This window comes from Montipora capricornis, chromosome 13, assembly GCF_036669925.1.
Source record: "Montipora capricornis isolate CH-2021 chromosome 13, ASM3666992v2, whole genome shotgun sequence".
Lineage (NCBI taxonomy): Eukaryota > Metazoa > Cnidaria > Anthozoa > Scleractinia > Acroporidae > Montipora > Montipora capricornis.
In genome coordinates, this window is record NC_090895.1 from 32,411,179 (window position 1) to 32,433,678 (window position 22,500).

Consider the following 22,500-nt stretch of genomic DNA (forward strand, 5'->3'; position numbering starts at 1 on the left):
GGCATCAAGGATTAATGGGAACATAGTTTTTCAGTGAGTTATTAACAACCCATGAACTCCCAGGGGTTCCCCTATGACGAAGTACAATCGATCTGGCTTTAGAAAGAGTAAAATACTCTGGCATTATATAGAGTGAAACACTAAGTCTGGCTGGTTAAGGCCAGTTTTGGGCATCAAAGTATTAATGGGAACATAGTTTTCAGGGAGTTATAATAACCCCTTGACTCCCAGGGTTCCCCATGGACGAGTAGAATCTTCTGGCATTAGAAAGAGTAAAATACTCTGGCATTAGATAGAGTAAAACATCAAGTCTAGCTGGTTTAGGCCAGTTTGGGCATCAAGGATTAATGGGAACAACGTTTTTCAGTGAGTGATTAATAACCCATTGACTCCCAGGGTTCCCCATTGACGAGTCAAAATCATCTGGCGTTCGACATAGTAAAATATTACGTCTGGCCGGTTTGAGGCCAGTATGGGCTTCAAAGGGTTAACACCATTGACCTCCTTGGTGAGACCACCATATTTTACTGTGTCTACTGCCACACAATTTTACTTGTCAACTGGGTGTCCTCGGGCAGTTGAGAGGTCCGTGGGTTAGAGAAAGAGATTCATTGTGTAGCAAGCAATTTTTGGTCTGTTTTCATGGTATTATAGGCTTTACTTCTTGAGGAACAAGCAGAAAACGTACCCAATTTTTTAGTGATGCAGATCGAAATGAATTTATTTTCCTTTGATTTTCAAGCACCTATGTCTAGCGGACACGTTTGCCAAGTATGTGTACAATTAATTTCTGTTCAATGGATTTCAGGGATTAACTTGGTGCCGTTCTCTCAACAATAAAATTACATAATAAATAATTATGTAAATGGGCAACATGAAGCTGTGCAATCCTTAGTTTACTCAAACAACGTATGACTTCCAGATAGTACTTAAACTGTGTTGTTGTAAAGTGCTACCTAAATGCATGGATCATAGTGACACAATGACGCTACAATTACCGGTGTGTCTGTTTTTTATTGTCCGTTATGAAGATGACGTAAGTCCGTACCTTGAAACGAACCAAGAACACTTTACAAAGAACTTATAACGGTAGGATGAGCCAGATGACATGAAATAACCACTTTATGACAACTGGCAGATATTCCTTAGAACTTCTCCTGACAATATAAGCTGTTTACAGGAGGACCACGATAAAAGCTAGTAAGGGTATAGACTATTTTGAATATAATCCAACACTAAATGCACTTTACATCCATCCAAGGCTATGTGTGAGTGATCACTGTTGCCTTATATTAAAATCTGAATCATTAGGGATGAATGCAATTTCCAGAATCTTTGATTGGCTTAGCCATCTATGGTATCTGAGCTATATACCATGCTCTACAAATATCAGTAACTGTATGCATAGCAGTTTGTTTTTTATAAATTACAGTGTAAAGTAGGGAAGATTTATTCATAATTTGTGGGTGATTTCCAGGAGAACGAAACTTCCTAAAATTTTCTCTTGGACATTCTTAATACAAAACAATTTATTACACTGCACAAACCCTTTTGCTGGATTGAGATGGTTATAGCCAACTCAGTGCTATGCGCCTTGTTGGCTACCCATCATTTCCTATCCAATGCTTCCTCTTGCGGAATATTATTTGTTAATTCTGCCGTTGTAATCGACACTCTTGTTTTTGGGTATATTTTGGTTCCAGTGTTCACAAAGATGACCACAACCACGAAGTTACAAGTTGGATCATTTATTAGAGTGTCTGCTCAGGTAAAAAAAGCTACTGGTCATAGTCAAATGAACCTCTTTACAGGTGAGTACTTAGAACTGGTAAAGGTTGGTGACAACCTCAATTAGTTATCAATTTTAATAAATAAACGAAAAGCCACATGCTCAACTTCACTTAGACTCTGGATATGCAAATCTCACAGTTTTGTCAGTTATAAACTGCTTTTGGAGGCTTTGATTTGAAGAGATTAATTAAAAAGTCTGTATTTGGGCAATGTAATGATATCCATGAAATTGTTTCAAAGCAGGTGTAATTATAAAAAAATCGTGAAAAACCATCGAAATAATTCGGCAAAGTAGAGTGGCATTAAAATGCAACTCTGACTAGCTGTTTCTTGGCTTCTTTCAGAATGATGATTGTTCTCAAGTGTACCCGTCACTTGTACCACACGATCAGTCCTTTGCTTATATGTGCATCAGTCCACTCAAGCGACATGTGTATGTGTGGAGTCATTCTTGGAGATAACATTAAGTATTGTTCTCAAGAAAAAAGTGAGGATACATCAGACGATCTACTTCACTCCAAAACAAAAGACAAGACGTTAGTGTGAAATTTGAGAAATCCAGTGACCTTTTGTTTGCTGCTTGCACACAGAGCATTTTGTGAACAGCCATGGTTATATCATTTTGGGGTGAAACATCTGGGAGAGGATTAGATTGCAACCTAGCTTTAAGCTTGTAAAGGATTTCATGCATTGAAATCCTATGTAAAATGGCTTCAAGGAAGCAATCTTCTGAGGACACAAAGTTCTTTAAACCACTTGATGAAGTAGAAAGAAATGTGAATTAAAGTCTTCTGTTAGGTGAACTACTGTATGTTTTATTTATTTTAGTAGGAACATGGCACACATCTTCCACATCATTTTGTAAATTTGTGTTCAACACCCCTGCTTGGTTGACTGTGAAGTGTAACTGGCCCCCTTTTCCTTGCACCCTTAATCCCCACAATCAAAATCGACTCCCAACTTATTCCATGTGGATGTGGTGCTTTCCTCCAGGGTCATGCATGGGTTGTGCCTGGCTGGTAGCAGGGCTTGTTTGGTCCGACCTCATCAAGCTGTGCCCTTTTTAGCAATTCAGTCGCTGAAGCACCCTTAAGTCAGACAAGTAATGATTTCCTTTTGCAGCAATAAGTGTGATGTCCTTGGTAACAGACTGCATAGCATACATGTAAGTGGCCACATTTCTTTGCCAAAAGACAAGTGCAACACCCTAAGGTACCACAACCAATGATCTCCTTTCGCTGGACGAGAACACCCCTACCCCCAGAGATATCACCGCATGGGTTTGGGCAAAATGCAAACTTGAACAGGCGAAACAGAGGGTTATCATGCCATTGGTCAGACTATCCATGCTCCTCTTGGTTTTCTTTAGGCCTTCAGGTTCGGTGTCTGTGCTACTAGATGCAGCATATGACCCAAGGCTCAATACACTGTCTTCATCAACATCAGGCGTGTATTTGAGAACCAATGACACCTCAACGAGTGCTGATTCTACAGAAAAATAATAATTGTAAATACTGCAGGTTTGAAGTCTGGACAGTGAAAAATCAGCAAAAGACAATCAAAATTACATGTATATATTGGCCTCTTCTATTTAAACTAAAGCAAAAAACTTTTTGTCTTTATGGAAACTAACAACCAATGGTGTACTTTTTAGCATGAAGGTAAAAAAAGGTCCACAATTGTCCATTTTTGACAAGATAATTTCCACTAATTCCAAAAAATTAAATAACTGGGGATAGCTCATCTTGCTAAAAATGTTTTGGTATCTTCTCCTTGGGTTCTTGGCCAGGGCTGAGGTTAAAAAGGAAAGAAGGATAATTAATTTAGATACTCACCAGACCACCCAGAATGGGATAAAATGACAGTCATAGAGAGTCGCTGCTTTTCTGGCAATATCAGTTGAAGGTCATCTGGCTTCGGAATGAACCACTGACAACTTAGATCAGGAAACACAACCTGTCAAATGTCAAAAGGAGCCAACGTTGATCAGCTCTACATTTGAACAAAAACTGACATGATCTATAGAAAATTCACAAAACAGTGTATAACAACAACACACCTGAACTCTGACCTTCGTTGCATCTGGTACATTTTCCAGCATTGCTTCAACCTTGATGCCTAATGTCAGGCCAGCAGAGAAACAGAGGGGATTGTCAGAACCACTGCGAGGTTCATTTAACACAGCAGAAGCTTGGTACAAACTGGAAGTCAACTGAAGTGATTCAACTTGGTGTGAAAGCATGAGTGAGTGAATATAATCCATCACCCCTGAAGGATTGGTGATATTTGACTCAAAAAAACTGGGAAAGGAGACAATGGCTGCACAAAAAGCATCTGTAGTAATGTTCTCCATGTTAATAAAGTTTAAAAAGCTTTGATCCTCATTAAAAATGATTCCCACACTTGAAGCATGGAGTTCAGTCCCCTGTCACGTGTGCTGTTGTAGCGTTGCGTGACAAGGATCTGTAGTGCATGTATGATGAGCCGCAACTGACGAAGGAGAAAGATCTGTTGAGGAGTCAAACCTAAGAAAGTATTTTCAATGCGATATGATGTTGAGAGAACACTTTCAACCAATGATGTAAAGCTAGATCCTTGGTTGGTGCAGAGAGCAGCAGGTATGTTCCACATCTTATCATTTTGAGCTTGAAGAATCATTTGCTGACACTGCAGGTAGAGAGAGAGGCACTTTGCATCAGCAGAAAGGGAGGAATCAATACTCTTCACATGACACAAATCTTGAATGGCTGTTTGAAGACCTTTAAGTGCTTTTTTTGGATTCTTTGATTTAACAGTCATGGCTGTTTGAACCCGCACCTGAATGCTCTCAAAAAAATTCCTTGCAGTTTGAGATCCTTAAAAAAGAAACAAAGGTCAAATTTTCAATAATGCTCAATGGACTTAGAAGGCAAAGACCACTTAATGTGTGGATGAAACATTACACTGTGTTCATCAAAATTATAGCTTATTAAATGATGGCAATGTTGATCATGTTGCACAAACATTAAAAAATATAATATAATATAAAATATATTAAAAATGGTTCAAAATAAAAACATGGAAAATTGCTGCTGCTGTTCAAAAAAAAAAAAAAAAAGCTGCTGTTTAGCAGGCAGCGAAGCAAGCACTTGCAGAAAAAATTATTAGGACCTTGTAAGAATTGAGAGAGTGCAAAAAAGAAGAGGGATGGAAGAAGAAAGAAACTGTCATAACTGTGGTTTTAAATTGGTTGTGGAAGCATGGTTATTTTTACGCAGGCGGAAGATGATCATCGTCATTATTTTTGCAAATTACAAGAAGTATGTTAAATGGTAATGAGTGAAAATATTAAAAATGCTTTACTCCTATATTCTCATTTTGTGTTAGGTCTAACTCACAGCATAGACGTCAAAACAAATGAAATAAACTGATCTTTAACCCTTTCAATCCTGGAAGCTACAATCGGCGACAAAATTAGTTGAGACAGTTGCCAACAGAGCACACTGGCAACGCCACATTCATTTTTTGCAAAGAAAACTTGTCCAAAAAGTACGTTTCCGGGATACCCCTTCCTCCCCCACCCTAATCAATGTTGTACCGCTGTCGACAAGGCTTGTAGAAATCAGAACAACACAACATTGTCCCGGGGGTGCGGGGGAGGGGGCCATTTGCGCACGGAGCTTGAAATAGACTCTGAAGGATAAGAGAGTCTCAACAATTTTGACGCCGATTGTAGACTTGGGCCAGGCCAAACTTAGAACTTCTTATGAGACAAACTAAATGGTAGTTTGGGTCAATCCAAATTAATTAATATGGGTCAAAATTCAAACTTGACAATGAACCAAATGCAAAAGTGAAAATATAAATTTTCATAAAAATTTTTGAATTGGGAGTTAAGTTCGACTCATGACAAGTCTGATTTTTGTCCCGGACTCAATCTTCACATGTTCTATCTGTCTGAGGCAGACAGATCAAACGTTTTGGTCGATCCAGAAGCAGTTTGTTGAAATTAATTCAGTCAAACGTCAGACTTATCATGAACTTAACTTGTTCTGTTTAGTTCGTCTCATGTGAAGTTTGACACTTGGCCTTCTAGATTGCCAGATGATTTTAATCAGCAACAAGGGCCTCTTTAGCGACGAATGGCTTGACCCTTTAGTGCCCAAGGGGTCTCCCTTTGACGAGTAAAATCGTCTGGCGTCAGACAGAGTAAAATCTATAAGTCACTATTGGGCATTAAAGGGTTAAAGGAGAAATTGTTTTTACCATTTAGTGCCCAAGGGTCTCCCTTTGACGAGTAAAATCGTCTGGCGTTAGACAGAGTAAAATCTATAAGTCACTATTGGGCATTAAAGGGTTAAACAAATCATTGACTTCACCTTTGACTTCAGACATTTTGCAATCCATACTGATATCACCTTGCCCTATTTCTAGATGGGGCACAAGTTGTGACTGGCTGTCTCTTAAATATCCATAGTGCCGTGTGGTGTGATCAGGAAACATAGCTAGCATTGTAGGACTCTTTGCCGTGGCATTGAAAACCAGTATCAAAATGGCTACGTAGGCAGGGTCATCAATGGATGGCTCAGGGGTGGCAAAAAACGGATGTGTAGATAGCAGCTCTGGTACAAGAGATGATGCGAGATGCTGGTGCTTCTCACCAAGAAACTTGGCACATCTGAGAATGAATGGAAAAACCAAAAATATAATAGGCAACCAAATCATGTGACTTAATAATAATAATAATAATTGTTATTGTTCATGCTTGGATACAGCAATCTTTTAATGTCAAATGCTAAAATGTATATGTCGAGGCAGGGGCACTTTAAAAGTGTATTTCAATCTTTTTAACGAGAGGTTCTCACCAGTTCATTTTTGGTTGTGTTGCATAAACTCAGGGTCTTAGCATTATATAACTGAGGGGGAAGTGCTTCCTTTGTACTTTCACCTCCAAAAAGCAAGTCTTTTTGCTTAAGGACTATAAACCATAGATTCTGTGTGTGTATTTGTGGGAGGTTAATTTCTGGCATGAGTTTGACTTGAAAAAAAGCTTCCAAACAGGCCATTGTTCAATGAAACAGTGAAAAACTACTGACCATTACAGTTAAATTGAAAGAGTCCAAGTGCTGAAACTGGTGAATAAATAAAATGAACAAAGAAGATTTTAGTGCCTTTTAAATTGATACCCAGTTCTCAGATGTGAATGTACCTCCATATCGATGCTTTATCTTGTGGATATTTATTCAAGTTTCCCAACAGTGCATGGATGGCAGCATGAAGACTTGCCCTCGTAGACAATACACAATGACACAGCAACTTGCGCACAGCCTCCCTGGTGTCACCAGAGAAATCTTCCAACACGCCTAACAGTGTCTCCAACTGATCTTCTCGTAGCTGAATATGTTGGCTGATTTTTCGTAGACTGTTTATAGCATTTACTCGCACACTTTCAATTTCATCATTCATCATGTCTGCCAAAAAATCCAATGACAGAATGGCAAAGGGGGCATGCTGATAGGCTAGTTCACAGAGAGAGTTCACAGCAGCAGTGCGCACCTCTAAGAATTCATCCTCCAGACCATGAACAAATGCGCCACATGCTCCGCTGCTCATGAGGCTGACATCCTCAGGGTCCAACTCCGCTTCAGGGGCTTTATCACCCCACGTTCTTCCAGTGCTCCATCCTTCGCCAGTCCCACCTGCTGCATGAATTTCCTTCCGCTTTTCATGTTCAGTTTTTCTCCTCTAAAAACACCCGGGAAGATAAGGGGTTTGGAAATGACTAGTGCTTTTTTTACTTTAAAAAAATATTTTTAATGTTGAAGCCAAGTTGGGCCTTTCACCTGCAGATTACTGTTGCAGAGGTGTTTTCTGGTATTGCTAAGAGATATAAATAATCACCTAGCATCTGAATTTCACTTCTAGCTCCTAGATGCACATAAAGAAAAATTTAATGTCTTGACTGTTAACTAATGTATGGAAAGGAGAAAGCCCTATTTTTGTTTCTCACGAGGGAAGGATACGTGGGAAAAAGGGGAAAGGAAATCAGCGAGCAGCAATTATTAAATTGGGCTTGCTCACAGGTTAAAAGCAACAATGATTACCATAAGTTAAACAAAGAATACTTTCACTTGCCTTAAGGTGAGACATAAGCTTCTTATCCAACGTCTGCTCTAGAAACTTTGGACTAACAAGATGAAGTGAGCCCAATAGCTGGGAAGCCTCCCGTCGCACATTCATGGACAAGTCATTCACCATGTGACAGATTTTGATAAAGGCATCATCAACCAGACGAGCATCGTCAGATGATGGTAATTTAACAATTCTGCCAGGAAACCAAAATAATTCAAAAAATGTTAATACATTGTATTCCTGCTCAGGTTAAAGCTTATACCTCAATTGAAAACAAACTGACTATCAATAATTAACAAAACATAGTTGCATAGCAATAATGGCATCTGTGAACAAAATTAATAAAAAAGTTAACAATTTTTTTGTGCTCTTATAAGTTTAAGTAATTTCGTGAGAAATAAGAGACTGATCATGATTCACAGCCCGCCCGACCAACCTCTCAGGGTCTCCAAGGCTAAACACCCAAATCAACCTGATGGCCACTAATCGAACATCTTCAAAGTCGTCATCTAAAGCCTGGGATGCCTGTTCATATACTGCCATGTCCAGCATCTGACCTCTCTCATGAAGTGTAAGCTGCACGTGCAAAATAAAAAGAAATAGTAATAATACAGTCAAACCTCCGGTTGCGACCAACTCTTGTTAGCAACCACCTTTCCTCAATGACCACGTTTCCAAAATACCAAATGTTTCTGATAAAAATCACTATTTGTCGAACCTCTTGCAAGCGACCACCTCTCGTAAGTGGCTGTGACCACTCTTAGAGCTAATACATGTAGTTTGAAATTTTCTATTGTTTTTAACCTCCCGTAAGCGACCAATTGACAGGTAATAGGGTGGAATTGGATAATAACGTGTTGTAAGATTATCAATGATTCTTGGGTAGTACAAGAGAGGGAATTTTTTTAATGTGAAGGACCAGATTGTTCTGGAAATGGACTTTTACGTAAATAAAACAATTAAAATTTTGAAGAAAATATGCACATATGCTGTATTCTGTCAGTCTTACAGTCAAACCAAGTGAAGCGTACCCCTTAAGATTGCATTAATGAAGTGATTATTTGAAACTTGAACCCGCTAGTCTTTTCAAGAATGCAATAATGAATTGATTATTCGAATATTGAACTCGCTCGCTCGATCCAAGAATACGGCTAAATTCGCTAACGGCTTCCGTTTTCGAAAAATCAATTCACTGTTGCGACTGGTAGGTTTCAAACCTACTAGTCTTTTCTAGAATGCAATGCTGAATCGATTTTTCGGAAACGGAACCCGTTAGCCGTATTCTTGGATCGAACGAGCGAGTTCAATATTCGAATAATCAATTCATTATTGCATTCTTGAAACGACTAGCGGGTTCAAGTTTCAAATAATCAGTTCATTAATGCAATCTTGAGGGGTACGCTTCACTTGGTTTGACTGTAAAAAGACCTTAAATGTCTCATAACTACAGAAAATTAGAACTGATTTGTTGATTATGACTGTTCTCTAAAGAACAACATTTTAACAGAATTACGGTATGAAAATCGAAATACAGTATTCCACGTGGTCAGCACACTCGCTTTTCAGTCCAAGTCATATCCTAGGTTTTTGATTTTTGATTTCAGCCAAGGTATTGATGTCTTGTGTCTCCGTAAAAAAATTTTAAATGTATTCATGTGGGAAAGAATATTTTTGTGACTACTAAAAGTTATTACATGGGTTTACATGGGCATTGGCACATAAGTTGTTATCAAAAGGCATATGCAAATGAGGCAAAATTTGGACTCGATATCATGTTCAGGCTCTTGTAAGCGACCACCTCCCGTAAGCGATCACCTAGGCTAGACATTTTGGATGGCCTTGGCCAGAAAAGTATTATAATGCATTCTGTTTGCAAACAAACTCACTTAGTCTAAGAAACCATGTTAGACCTGATACCTTGTCCACTCTTTGATAAAAATTTATCCTTCATAGAAAACATGCAAGGGTCTCTTAACATGGTGAAGGGAAGACCTAGAACATGGATCACATTGGTGGCATATGCGTCCTGTATTCAGTTTGCATGTAGCTGAGATCCAAGAAGAGATCCTGGCAAAGATTCTACCTTCATGTGAGCTACTTTCACTTGGAAATTCCTAGTACACACCAGGTGGCAGTTGGGCATGATCTCCTTTCTACTGATTAATAAAGCACAGAAATTTCTGCATGTTAATTAACACTTTGATGCCCAAACCGGCCTAAACTGGCCAGACGAGGGTACGGCTACATGTAGGCTAGTCAATGGGAAACCCCTGGGAGTCAAATGGGTTAACCCAGCAGAAATTTGTTTTGCCCTCAAGGATCTTGCTGAAATTATGCACATACCAGTGCTTGCAAAGCACTTGTCCTGACACGTGGATCACTATCCTTTGAATAGCTGGCAAGCAACCTTTGTACCCCTCCCTCTGAGTAAAGTTCTGTCCAAGTTGGTGGTGACTGTATGGATCCTTGAGTAAGGTGACCAATCAGTAATAGACACTGACATCGAACTAGAGTGTGTGAATCTTTAAGATGCTGATGACAAAATAAAACAAGGCTTGCTACACTAAAATTCTCACAGTTTGTTTGCGATTTGCTCATAACCTTAGTAAGAAACTCACTTTACAAACTGAAAACAAAAATGTGCAAGTCAGCAAGGAATAGGCCAATTTTAGGTTGAAGGGGTAGTTTCTAAAGAAACTGTGGTGCTGCGTCGGTGGGGAAGTAGTATACAAAAATTTGGTTTTATCAACGGAGTTGATAATGTAAATTGGCCACCGTACAGAGATTCTAAAAGCTGACGTTTCGAGCGTTAGCCCTTCGTCAGAGCGAATCGAAGGTTAGGTTGAGATTGGTTTAATGACGATTCTCAAATTAAAAAAACTGTCTTTGATCCTTGAAAGGTGAGAGGGCACTCCTGTAAAAACTGATACAACTGCTTAAAGGAGCTACGTCACATGAAATGATGTAATTTCACGACTGTCACCCAAAATGCCCACAAAGTGTAGAATAAAACATTGCAATAACCACTTAAAACTGTTGAACAACATAAAACAAATACAGCAAAAAGAAAGAAGAATGGATGGGCACAAATGGACAAGATTGGAATCGACGGGATTTGGGTAGTCCTCAAAACAAGTTGGCTTGATATTTTTCAAGTTTATGCCAAATTGCCTGTATTTAAAGGTCCTTTTTGTTCAGAAATATCTTGTTTGTGATGTAACGATAATTTTATCAGTAAAGGAATTCCACATAAGTTTGATAACCACCTTTGAGTTTTAAACCTGTGATTACTAAAAATTTCCCAGAAACACCCTAACATAATGCAACATAGCCCCTTTAAAAGGAATGAAGTACATCATGTTTTTATATACTCACCTGCAATGCAGTCTTCTCAATATGGCGCACAATCTTTCCCTGAAAGAAATAATATTTATTTTCTTCCACTTCCTTACTGACTGACTGCATTTTGATCTTGAAAAGTAATAATAAAGCAAAACATTGCTTATCCAAACAACTTACCTCTTCTTTGTAGAGCTTGCCAAGATGAAGCAGAGTGTGAAAAATCTGTGCACGCACTTTGTGAGATCCTAAATGAAACAAAATCAAGCTTTCTTCATTATCATAATTTAACATTAGAAAAAGCATTGGACGGGTTTGAAAATTTGCTTGTCATGATGTATCAAAGTCTGGGCAACTATATTATGCATTGTATTCCTGTTCAAGCATGGTCCCAATCTACCTGCTATTGGTCAAAATTGTTTCAATCAAACTATTCTTTACAAAATAGCTGCCAAAACTTCGACCTGCTCAAAGTGAAGTTAAATGACAATTTAATTGAGTTAACAATTGGGAGTGACTGCGGTCAATCATTGTCAGTGGTCATGTTATATTTGAGCACAAGTTGGATTCCTCGTGCTTGGGGTTGTAGAACTTATCTATATGTATCGGTGGGGCAGGAAGGAGCATTTTGTGCAGAGTGTTTTCATGGTTTTTTCCCCTCTCTTCCCCCCTTTAACTTTCCACTGTTTATAAGTGTGACGGGTGCCTGTCTTCTCAGGGGCATAGAGGCTTGTGGCTAGGTTGTCAGGTTTTGCCAGCCATCAGTGCAGTCTCTATCTTGGAGCTGGCAACCAATAGTGGAAGCTCCAGGATGTTTCAGGCACCCAACTTCCACATAGCAACGCAGTTGTTAATGAATAAATAACAAACAAACAAACAGGAGTTGAACCTATGACCCTCCAATTGCTAGTTCGGATGCTCTGCTACTGAGCTATAGGACACCCGCAAGAGATGGGCCATGGTCCATCTGACAAGTACTGAACATCACACCCTGGGGCCCATTGCCTGGAAATACTTAAGGACGGTGCCTACTATTGTTATTGCGCATATGTCCTGTGCATATCGAAAGACATGGGTTTCCTAAGGGTGGTGCTTATTAAGACAGGAAAACTTTTGCGCCATTTAAAACTATGCCCGGGAAACCAGAACTTAGCAAGTGCCCTTGCTATCCAAAAAGAAAATTGGGGTATCCACGCATTTCTCAGAGATAATTAAGCTTTACTTTTGAAAAGAACGCCAAATTATGTTGCTTTATAATTTAAAACTCTTTACAAATATTGTTGATTCATTATCTTTGAAAATGCGTGGTTAACCCCAATTTCCTTTTTGGATTTCAATAACATTTGTTAAGATCTGCTTTTCCCGCATATTCAGTAACCGCGCAAAACACCTTTGAATTAATAGGCACCGTCCTTAACACGTCCACGGAGCTAATACCACCAATGAAGTACAGTTGGATATCTTACCTATCTTCCTATTCTCGTCATCTGCATTTAATAGTTGAATCAAGTCTTCAATTACGGAGTGAAAATTTACCCCGGGCTGACTTCCAACACTTGCAAGTAAGGAAATTACTTTGATTTTAATGACAGTATCCGAAGTCTCGTAAAACCTATCCCACAGCGTTCTGATTACGAATTCAGAAACTTCCGATGACTCTAAAGGGAGCTCTCTCTCAAGATCAACCAGCGTCTGAAGGATTTCCTGCTGTGTAGAATACTGAGAAAGTTCAAAGGCAAGTCTTTTCGAAGCGTCAACAGTCTGACGAACTCGTTTGAGTTTCAAGACAGGTTGACTTTGGCTGCCAAAATCTAGGGTCTCATCTGATATTTCCTCTACAACTGTCGTGGAACAATCTGGGTTAGGCCTCTTCATACCTTTTGAAAGGTACGTGGTCAATGATCAACGAAAAAGTGAAAATGTGAGGGAAAACTACTGTGTCTCCGAAAAGCAGCCTAATAATGGCTGCCAGGATGCCACCATTTCGTGTTGACGAGGGGACCTGGTAACGATTTCTTTGTAACGAATGGTTCACGCAACGTAATTTCCCATTTCACGCAAACATAAATTCGGGTTTTTTTTGTTATTATCCTCGTTCATATTTTGATTTGTTTGCTTGATCAATTTTTTCAAGCAGGTTGAAACAGTTAAAGTGCCTATGAAATGAAAAATAATGAAAGCTTATTTGAACAAAACACAGTGTTTTAATGTTTGAAATATCTACTAATGTTCTGGAGATATTGAAGTTTTTTTTGTAAAAACTGATGACATCATCAGTGGTTCTAAAGGAAAACAAATCACAAAATATAAATTAAAGCAGTTCTCTTCAAACTTGGCACCAGTAATGTACAAATGTTAGGCACTTTCTGTCTTTTAACCAAAAATCACTCACACTCTGACAGAGATTCCAACCCTCCCATTTTGGCTGGAAACCTACTGTTTTAAGAGAATATTTTCAGCCTCCCAGTTTTTGAAAAAACTCTTCCTATTCTAAGAAAGATAATGTGTTCTTTGTTTAACCAGTCTTTTCAGCTCGGTTCTTTGCCGTTTTTCTGTGGCTTCTCAGCCATTTTTACCCCTTTGGGACTGTAGCATGAGCTAGCAGTAATTAATATTTTGGGCGTGGTAATGCACTGGACTGCCTCGACTTTGTAACTTTGTGGGACCAATAGGCCTTAGCTTTCGCTGCCACTCCACTATTTTCTGTGATTGACTGTGATCTCAAAATGCAGGAAAAGACATCTTAAGATTTTTCCTCAGGGAGCAAGCCTGCCGAACCCCCTTGAGACTTGCCACTGCCGCCACTCCTAAAGACCTCTTATTTTTTCAGTTGACAGGGTTGGAATCTCTGCTCTCAGTGAGTTGATTAGGAGACCTTCGGCAACGTGGGCTCCATGATTGTGTGTTTTGAGCAGGACTGTCTGTTTGCTTGATTTGAGAGAACATTCATTTACAACCAAAAGGGACTAGAGCCAAATATGTTGCCATGGTTACATCATACTCTGCACTGTCTCGCACGTTTCTTAAGGGTTATTACTCATGCCAAGTTTGAATAATATCGCTGTTACAATTTCAGAGATATTCTTGATTTTGTGATCCATCTTCCAGTGGAACCACTGAGAACATCATCAGTTTAAATTTTAACAACTCAAATATCTCTGAAAAGAAAACAGATACTTCGAAACGAAAAAGGCCATTCCTCACTATTTTGAAAACCCTTTCAAATAGGCATTGATTATTTTTCACTTCATAGGCACTTCAAAAGCATTTGAAGTTTGGTTGGGATAAGGCAAAAAGAATAGAAAAAGCAATAAGGAACAATTCTAAATGTTACATGTAACACGACAATGTTAATTTACATATTGGACAAATGAATAATTTTCTGTGGGGCAGTCCTCTACAATAAAAACATAAGGTCACAATGTTCCATAATATTAATCTGAGGAAGCTTTTATTTTCTAAAAGGGCTTTACACAATGGTAGCACCTGACTGACAAAACTCTCAAGTAAAGAACAACAATAGTGAAGAAAGAAACATAATCATTGAATTTCTATTCCAAATCTCCCAAAAACAAGACTGTTATGCTGATACAGATACACTAATGTAGGTGCAACAGCTTCTGACGTGTTGTTCTGCAACACATATTAAGCTTGTTGGTTGTTACTTTTCAGATTTGTATTAATGTTTTGTTTGTTTATTTCTTTGGTTGTTTACATATACTTTGCACCCTTTTGGTTGCCTTAAAGTGTCTGCCATACAGTGTTGACTACATAATATATGGACAACTTCAATGCAGTATTTCTGCCAAGACAGAAAACGAGCAGGTTTATTTACATCTATTTACAGAATTAGTTGCCATTACTGGTTTTTATAAAAGCAAATGGTAAAGGTCCTCATAAACTTGCAAAGCGTTGCCATAATGTAAGCTTTTTCCAGTCTGCAAGTTCAATGGACAGCTAGACATCCAAGTAATAAACCACCAAAAGGCTCTCCCTATTTCATCTGATCCCATTGAAAATATGAGAAAAGGAAATGCTGTGGAATCTGCTTGGATGCTAGAAAAGTGTTCCTCTCATTCGCCTTCCCATTCCTCTGTCATAGACCACATTGAACTTGTTGATGAACTGAATAAAAGAGAAACAAAACGAAAGTACAAGTCAGAAAATGATTTTCAATTTTACACAACAATGTTTTCTTATGTTTAAGGCACAAGTACTGGTAACTTAACTGGCAAAACATACCTCATTCAAGCTGTTGGCACCTTTTGTTATTGTGGACAAATAACACATCAGCATAACATCATTACATTGCTAGTGGAAAAAAACAAAACAATACTAATCAGTCATACGTGCATATCGGTGCACATTTTAGCGATTCCAAAAGAGTTTTAGAGGAAACTTTGACAATGGGGAATTGGTCAATACACTGGGTGATAATATTGATAATTTTATGAAGTCTTTGGAGTAAGTTGTTGACTTGCGTTTCTGGGTTTGTATGTATTTTGACCCTTGCATCATAGCTCAACTAGAGCACAGTAGTACAGTTTTCTACCTCCTTATTTTCACCAGGGGAGGGAAGGATGGGGAGAGGGTTAAGGGGGGAGGGGCAGTTGATTATACTTATCATCACACCGTAGATGCAGACTTTCCAGAATATCAGGAATGGGACGAGAATACAAAATTAATGTAAAAATTATTACCATTTGTGCAACCCACATGGGTTGGGCACAAACTTACATTATAGAAGTCTTCTTTAAATAAGTCTGTCTTCATAACTGGAAGTCGTTGAATCAAACTCAAGGCGTCACGCATTATCTCATGGTTACAAGGAATCTCTCCTTTATAAAAGAACAAATAAACCACAATACTCCATAAGTTGAATAACATTGAAATAAAAAAACAATGAGGGAATAAAAGAGGCAGATAATTATAAAATTAATTATTAAAACTGCTTGTACAATTTAGTAGTTGCAATCCTGTATGCAAAAAAAAATGATGCACAGAAATATTCATAAAGAAGGAATCATACCATTCTTAACAGCTTTCACATAATCCAAAATCATCTTAACTCTGGAATGGAGCATCTTGATTGCATTGTACTGGGCTAAGAGATGCTCTGATACTGTTCAGCGAAATCAACATAAAAAAGAACCATAATTTTATGAAAAGTATAGTAAGTATTATAGTAAGTATTTTAGTCAAATTGACAGGCTACAGAAAAGGGCATTGAGATTTGGGTATATCTAACATGTAGTTCATCAATCAAACAGGTTGTCAAAGATAGGGATGTAAGGTTGTACAGTAGTATAATAGCGGACAATCCCTCCCACCCCCTGCAGGATCTTCTAAAAGCAGAGCTCTACACAGTAGATTCCATCCATACCACATCCCAAGTGTCAAAACGGAAAGATTTAAGAAATGCTTTGTTAATAAATGCCTCTTCAACTTTTAAATGAATCTTAATTTAGTACCGGTATTTTGTAGTTTAATACAGTTTTAACTTCATTTTATAATAAGTTATAAGTCTTAATGTTTGTTTAATGACTTCAAATAATAACTTCTTACTAACCAAGCGCGAGGGCCATACTGGGGAATATTGGCCAGTACGGCTCGAGCTTGCTCAGTTAGTAAGTAGTTCATTATATGGCTTTTTAATTACCTTTTGCTTTGTTTTTGCAAGCCCATAATTGGCCTGTGGGCATTACCGGAGAATAATGCCCTACAATTTAGTCACAATTAGCCAATCAGAGCACGCGTTATATCGGCTACAAACACAAGCCATATAATAAAGACCTTTATTATTTTTATTATTATTATCATTATCATTATTATTATTATTATTATTATTATTATTATTATTATTATTATTTAGTGCAAGTCAAGAGTATCTACGGAGAAAGATGGTGTAACTGGTATTTCCAAAAGCTAAATCTAAAGAATTTGTTTTCATTTACAGTGACCTCTAATAAATTATTTAAGGTATGTACAAACCTGTAGAGGCATCAACAGTGCCAGTGTTAGAAAGTCTGGCAACATGATCCACTCCAATACGTTCAGCTTCTTCTGTTGCTAAAGTGTACTGAGTTTCAACGAATAACATTCGAGTCTGAAAGGTTTAATATTATGATACCCGGCATCAGAATCATAGAATAGAATTGTATGCATTTCATTCACAGGAAAAACTTACTGCTCCATCCACAATGTCAATCACAGATTCATATAAACTGATTGGTAACTGAAAAAAAGGCAATCAGTGAAATCAAGTAAATGTATACTTGAAGGACTCTTCAAAACAAATCTTTCAAGAAACTAAGTGACCATTTCAAAATGTTTTAACCCATCGACACCTGAACTGCCATAGACTGCCCCCTGACCAGTAAAATCGTCTGGCGTTAGACAGAGTAAAATCTACATGTATTATTATTAAGCCCCACGCCTAGGAGGAAATGTGAATCAACTGACACTGTAACATGCTGCAAGACATTACAACAATGGTGAGTTTGAGAAATGACAACAGGCACAGCAATGGCAATGACACAAAAACAATAATATTATTAGCTTGGAGAAAAGAAATAAACGAGCTGCATGAGCAGCATGAATTTTATTAAATTCCTTGCCTGTATTCTTCGAAACTTGTAACAATGTGGACTTTGAGATTTTGATGTCGTTACTTAAAACCACTCATACCAATTTAGTTTTAGGATAATGTGCCCATACTTTACAAAGTGAACATAATGGAATAATTGCTGAAGACTAAGGATAGTGTGGGACTTTTTTTAGGTCAGTGTTGCACATGTAGATTTCAAACTCCCTAATAAAACATGGACAAACAATTTGAAGGAGTAGGACTAAAATCTTTCTTGTTTTTTTTTTTTTCATTCTCTTCTTTCCTACTTTCTTCTTATGTTCCAGAGTCAGAACAAAAGTAAAACCACTCCCTGGGATAGCCCTGCTCATCATGAAATTTCCATCATAATAACATGGGTGATAAATTACTTCTTAATTTTGGCACAAAATTTCAGCATTAATTTATAATTTTACATGTGAAATTACAATGTTGCCACAGCAACTTTTCCTACAGTGTTAACATGGCGTCTTATGAACGTAATTTGTCACCCATGATATTACCAGCAAATCAAATGGAATACTCGTCAGGGCAAGAAAATTTCTCGTCAATTAACTTGTCCCTTTGGACAAACATCTGCATTTTGCTTGTCTGAACCACAAAACTACTTGTCCAAATGAAAACAACAACAAAACAGCTAGGTAATATAAAAACTATTCAAATCGTTTTTGAAACAATGTACATACATGTAGCCCATACAATTAAAACTGACAGAACTCCACAAATTGAATAAACATATTTTTTGATACATCTGTTTTAGTCATTGTATTTATTCAGACAGTTCTGGAAGTGACAGTAGAATTTCTTCTTCCTCTTTTGCTCCTTCTACGGCCATTTTTGATGCTGACCTCTTTAAAAAGTTAAAGTAAAGTAAAAAAGTAAAGTAACCATATTTAGCATCAATAAATCATAACAGTAATTCAACTGACAAACCTGAGGTGCACTCATTTTACTTCCCCTCTCCATCAGTTCTCCGTTTTATGGGTACTTAAAGCTACTTAGCTACACGGAAAGGAAAGAAGTTGAAACAAGGATGCGGGATTTGGGAATCGAACTCAGGACCTCTTGCACGAAGGCCGCGCACTAACCGACTGTGCCATCCTCGCTCCTAATGTTGACTGAGACAAAGCCATCATGGACGCTCGAACAAGAAAAGCATTTAAACATGACTTGGAAGCACGTGCGGAATCACGTGCCTGCTATAATGCTGTACAGCAGGATTTGCATGGAATGTAATGGCAGCACTTTGCGTGACGAAAACACACAAAAAGAAGAACTATTTATTTTTTTTATTGCACTTACGTTATAAAATATGGAAAGAATGATTTATTACCTATCCAAAGAAAAAGGGAAAGTAAAGATTGTTGACTTTTTTCTTAGTTGGACCTCCACAACTGTCTTGGTCATCCATTTGGACAACTAGCAGGGTTCTTGCTAAGTTTTTGCACAGGAGGTAAAAAACCAAAAATAGCAGGTAACTTTGTTACCTGCCCCTGCATGGGTTGGCAAGCTCAAGTCTTAACTTGACGTTCGTATCGATCGCTGTCACATGCCAGCGGCTGCCAAATTAATTTAATACTCAGCAAAAGGAAAGTAGGTTATGCTATTTCATTGGCAGTCACCTAGGGGGGTCCGGAGGCATGCCCCCCCCGGAAAAATTTTGAAAATTTGAGTCCCTGAAATGTGATTTTCTGCATTTTCAGAAAAGATTTACAAAATTCTAAAGGTACAAAAATGTCCCATAAAATCTCAAAAGTAACACTTTTTTGACATCTGCATTCAATAATTTATGTAACTTCTTTGATTAATATTGCCATTTAAGAAGTAAAAGTTCTGGGTTTTCGTATTTACAAAACAACAACACTGACTAGCTCGCAACTAGCTATCAGCATTAACCTATACTTCAATGTTAACCATTATAGCTTACGCTTATGTGCTTTGTTGTATTCATAAGTAACAGATTTAGCTGCTTTTAGGACGGACGCTGGAGGCGTAAAAGTCTTAGCGTGAGAAAGTGGTGTCTACGCGTGTGGGCGTGAGAAATATATCAAATGCGTGTGTCTCACGCAAAATGCGTGAGAGTTGGAAGGTCTGCAAATGGTATATTTTCGAAACAATAACATGTGCCAGATATCTTCACAGGATTGGTTGGAGGGGGAAAGCAATATTTTCCCATAAACGAAATGTAATTTCACCTTTGAACAGACGAACATTCCTTGGATAATTTCGGTAAATATTTCAGTGAAACAGCCGGTAACATTTACTTGAACAGCCGGTAAAAATAACCGGTTACCGGCTCTTAACAAGAACCCTGACTAGGATCATGTTTTTCCTGTCACAGACTCTTGAAATTAGGGAATAATTTCACTCGCGTTTTGCCCAATATCAAATAATTTCCCTCGCCTAAAGGCTGGGGAAATTATTTGATGCATGCTTGTGTACCAAAATGCTTCTTCTGGGACTAAACCATGACATTTAACTATTACATTTTTATGCAAATACTTGCAGTTCCTTCAGTTACCCTTTAGTCATCTGATGACAATAATATTAACCCATTGACATCCAAACCGGCTGAAACGGGCCAGACTTGGTATTTTACTCTGTCTAACGCCAAGATGATTTTATTCGTCAATGGGGAACCTCTGGGAGTCAATGGGTTAAGTAATCTAAAAAGAGCACCCAAAAAGAGCAACTTACATCATTTGTCTTGGCAAGTGGATTGAGTTTCAGAAATAATGGGCTTTCATTAATCTCGCACATCTGTGGAAAAATGTAATACTCCACAAATTAGACAAACTGGGACCACTTTACGGAATACCAGTGTTTGAAATAAGCAACAGATTTTGAATCGAACTCTCAACAATACAGCACATCTGACCCAACAAGTCAATGAGCTAAGAATCCCAACTGGCCAGGGGAGGTGAGAGGGGAAGGACCAGTTGGCTATCTACAAGAGGAGCTGAGAAGTTGAACTCTATGTGCGCCCCCAAAGACTATGGTTTTTTAGCTGTTTTGGTCTGAAATGGGGTATCGATTTGGACCATTTTGGTCTGAAATAAAGTATGGAAGAAGCTTCTTCTTCATCATTAGGTGATAAGGCCGTCAACAAGAGCCAGTTCTCATATTATTACGCCAACCATGTAACAGCTGAAATAGGCTTGAAATAGGGTATCCAATTTGAAATTGGGTGGGGAAAATTTTGGTCTGAAATAGGGTAAGGGTTTCAGGAAGCAGGTCACACAACCCACCCAATTTTTCTGGGGGTACCCCCCCTCTCTACCCAGGGTTGAGCCAAGGACTACCAGGATCAAATGGGTCTTGAACCCAAGATGTCCAGACCTTAAGGCAACCACCCTGACCACTGGGCTGCACTACCTCCAATCTTGAGCATCTTGCATTTAAACATTGATGTATCTATCACCTTAACTGTAGTAAAACCAACTTTAATAAGGAAACAAAGAGGACTACAGCACCACAGAGCAAGTAACAGATGCATCACCCTTTGGAAGGACCCATGGACACCCCCACCACCACCACCTCCCAAAATGTGCCCTCAACCCCCCATCCCTGCTTTTTCTTCTGAAATAGATAATTCAAATCAACTGAGTGTCCTGAATAACACTGTGTTACAAATGCCACTTTATTCTACTCAACAGGAAACAAATCACTTCACCTGTTTGTGCACTCTGATATCATTTTCAGTTGGTAAAGATCCAGTAGTGTACCAACCAAGAAAATCAAGATTCTTGAAAACCTGATGGACTATTAGAAAATTGCAAAGGGCATTAGTTTGATTTTGCTTGACTGATTTTGCACAAAGCTGCAACATAAAATACAACAATACTTAAAGTCCCATACGAGCTGGGAGTTGATTTAAATGCAGAAGTAATGAGAACTGGACCTAAGGTGACATGATCACAAAGATGGGAGCTACGGATAATGACCACTCACCCAACCTGACTGGCACAATGATCTTTCAAAACTTACACTGCTCCTCTTTAGTTTTGTAATACTCCATGTTTATAACAATTTGCCCATCATCAAAACGATCAAACTGCAGCTCAAAGGAATTAAAAATCTCTATTTTACGACCATCTTGAGTGCCAAGAAGAGCGCCAATCACTGAAAAGACAAAAAATCAGTACAATGAAAAGCAGATTTTTGAAAAATAATTAAAGAAAAAAACTGTAACATTGTCATGAAAATTCTTATCAAGTCTTTGAAATATTTTATTTTAAGCTTTACTTAGAAAAATGGAACAAATGTGCAAGTTGTATTGGGGCCAAATTTATTGGCATTTTCACTATGGTTACAAAGTTTGACTACAATTTGATGCTTCACGACTCAAGAGACCAGATTAAATGTTTGAGATTGTTATCAAGTCAGAGTTAATTTTTTTAAAGTAAACCTTTAAAAAACCCTACCTTGAGGATTGGGTTCTCCGTACTGGGCCTTAATTCTAGTGTAATGTTCAGAAATATTCATGATGACTAGAGGATGAAGAGCCACTGATACACTTCCACTAGCGCCAGAACTCGCCAGAACAGTATCAGGCACTTCTGTGGAGGAAGATGGCTGCACTTCCATAGAAGACGCCATCTTGGATTTCACATTCGCTATGTAACCAGGCGATT

The 22,500-nt window shown here is 38.3% G+C and overlaps 2 protein-coding genes across 2 annotated transcripts; both read right to left on the minus strand.

Annotated features, from left to right (window-relative positions):
• Positions 1 to 2,741: 2,741 nt before the first annotated feature.
• Positions 2,742 to 13,968, minus strand: LOC138029326 (integrator complex subunit 4-like). Its single transcript, XM_068877061.1, is given in 13 exon segments — positions 2,742 to 3,102; positions 3,104 to 3,279; positions 3,627 to 3,747; positions 3,851 to 4,158; positions 4,161 to 4,646; positions 6,150 to 6,448; positions 6,980 to 7,515; positions 7,906 to 8,095; positions 8,339 to 8,478; positions 10,246 to 10,434; positions 11,278 to 11,316; positions 11,422 to 11,489; positions 12,708 to 13,968. Coding segments are annotated over 13 exon segments (3,003 nt in total). The 5' UTR covers positions 13,117 to 13,968; the 3' UTR covers positions 2,742 to 3,060.
• A 709-nt stretch (positions 13,969 to 14,677) lies between these two features.
• LOC138029328 (COP9 signalosome complex subunit 6-like) lies at positions 14,678 to 22,487 on the minus strand. The gene is made up of 10 exons (XM_068877062.1): positions 22,291 to 22,487; positions 21,854 to 21,988; positions 21,540 to 21,628; positions 20,564 to 20,626; positions 17,429 to 17,476; positions 17,233 to 17,347; positions 16,271 to 16,363; positions 15,979 to 16,079; positions 15,484 to 15,552; positions 14,678 to 15,366 (listed from the first exon to the last, which is right to left on the minus strand). Exons 1-10 carry the CDS (start codon positions 22,463 to 22,465, stop codon positions 15,298 to 15,300), a joined length of 957 nt encoding a protein of 318 aa, XP_068733163.1. The 5' UTR covers positions 22,466 to 22,487; the 3' UTR covers positions 14,678 to 15,297.
• Between the last annotated feature and the right edge of the window lie 13 nt (positions 22,488 to 22,500).

Coding starts and splice junctions, on each gene's coding strand:
- LOC138029328 (XM_068877062.1), bottom strand. CDS start 22,465: ATGGCGTCTTCTATGGAAGTGCAGCCATCTTCCTCCACAGAAGTGCCT. Junction 16,364..17,232: donor CACTGTTGATGCCTCTACAG/GTTTGTACATAC, acceptor TTCGCTGAACAG/TATCAGAGCATCTCTTAGCC. Junction 15,367..15,483: donor GTGCCAACAGCTTGAATGAG/GTATGTTTTGCC, acceptor TCTTTTATTCAG/TTCATCAACAAGTTCAATGT.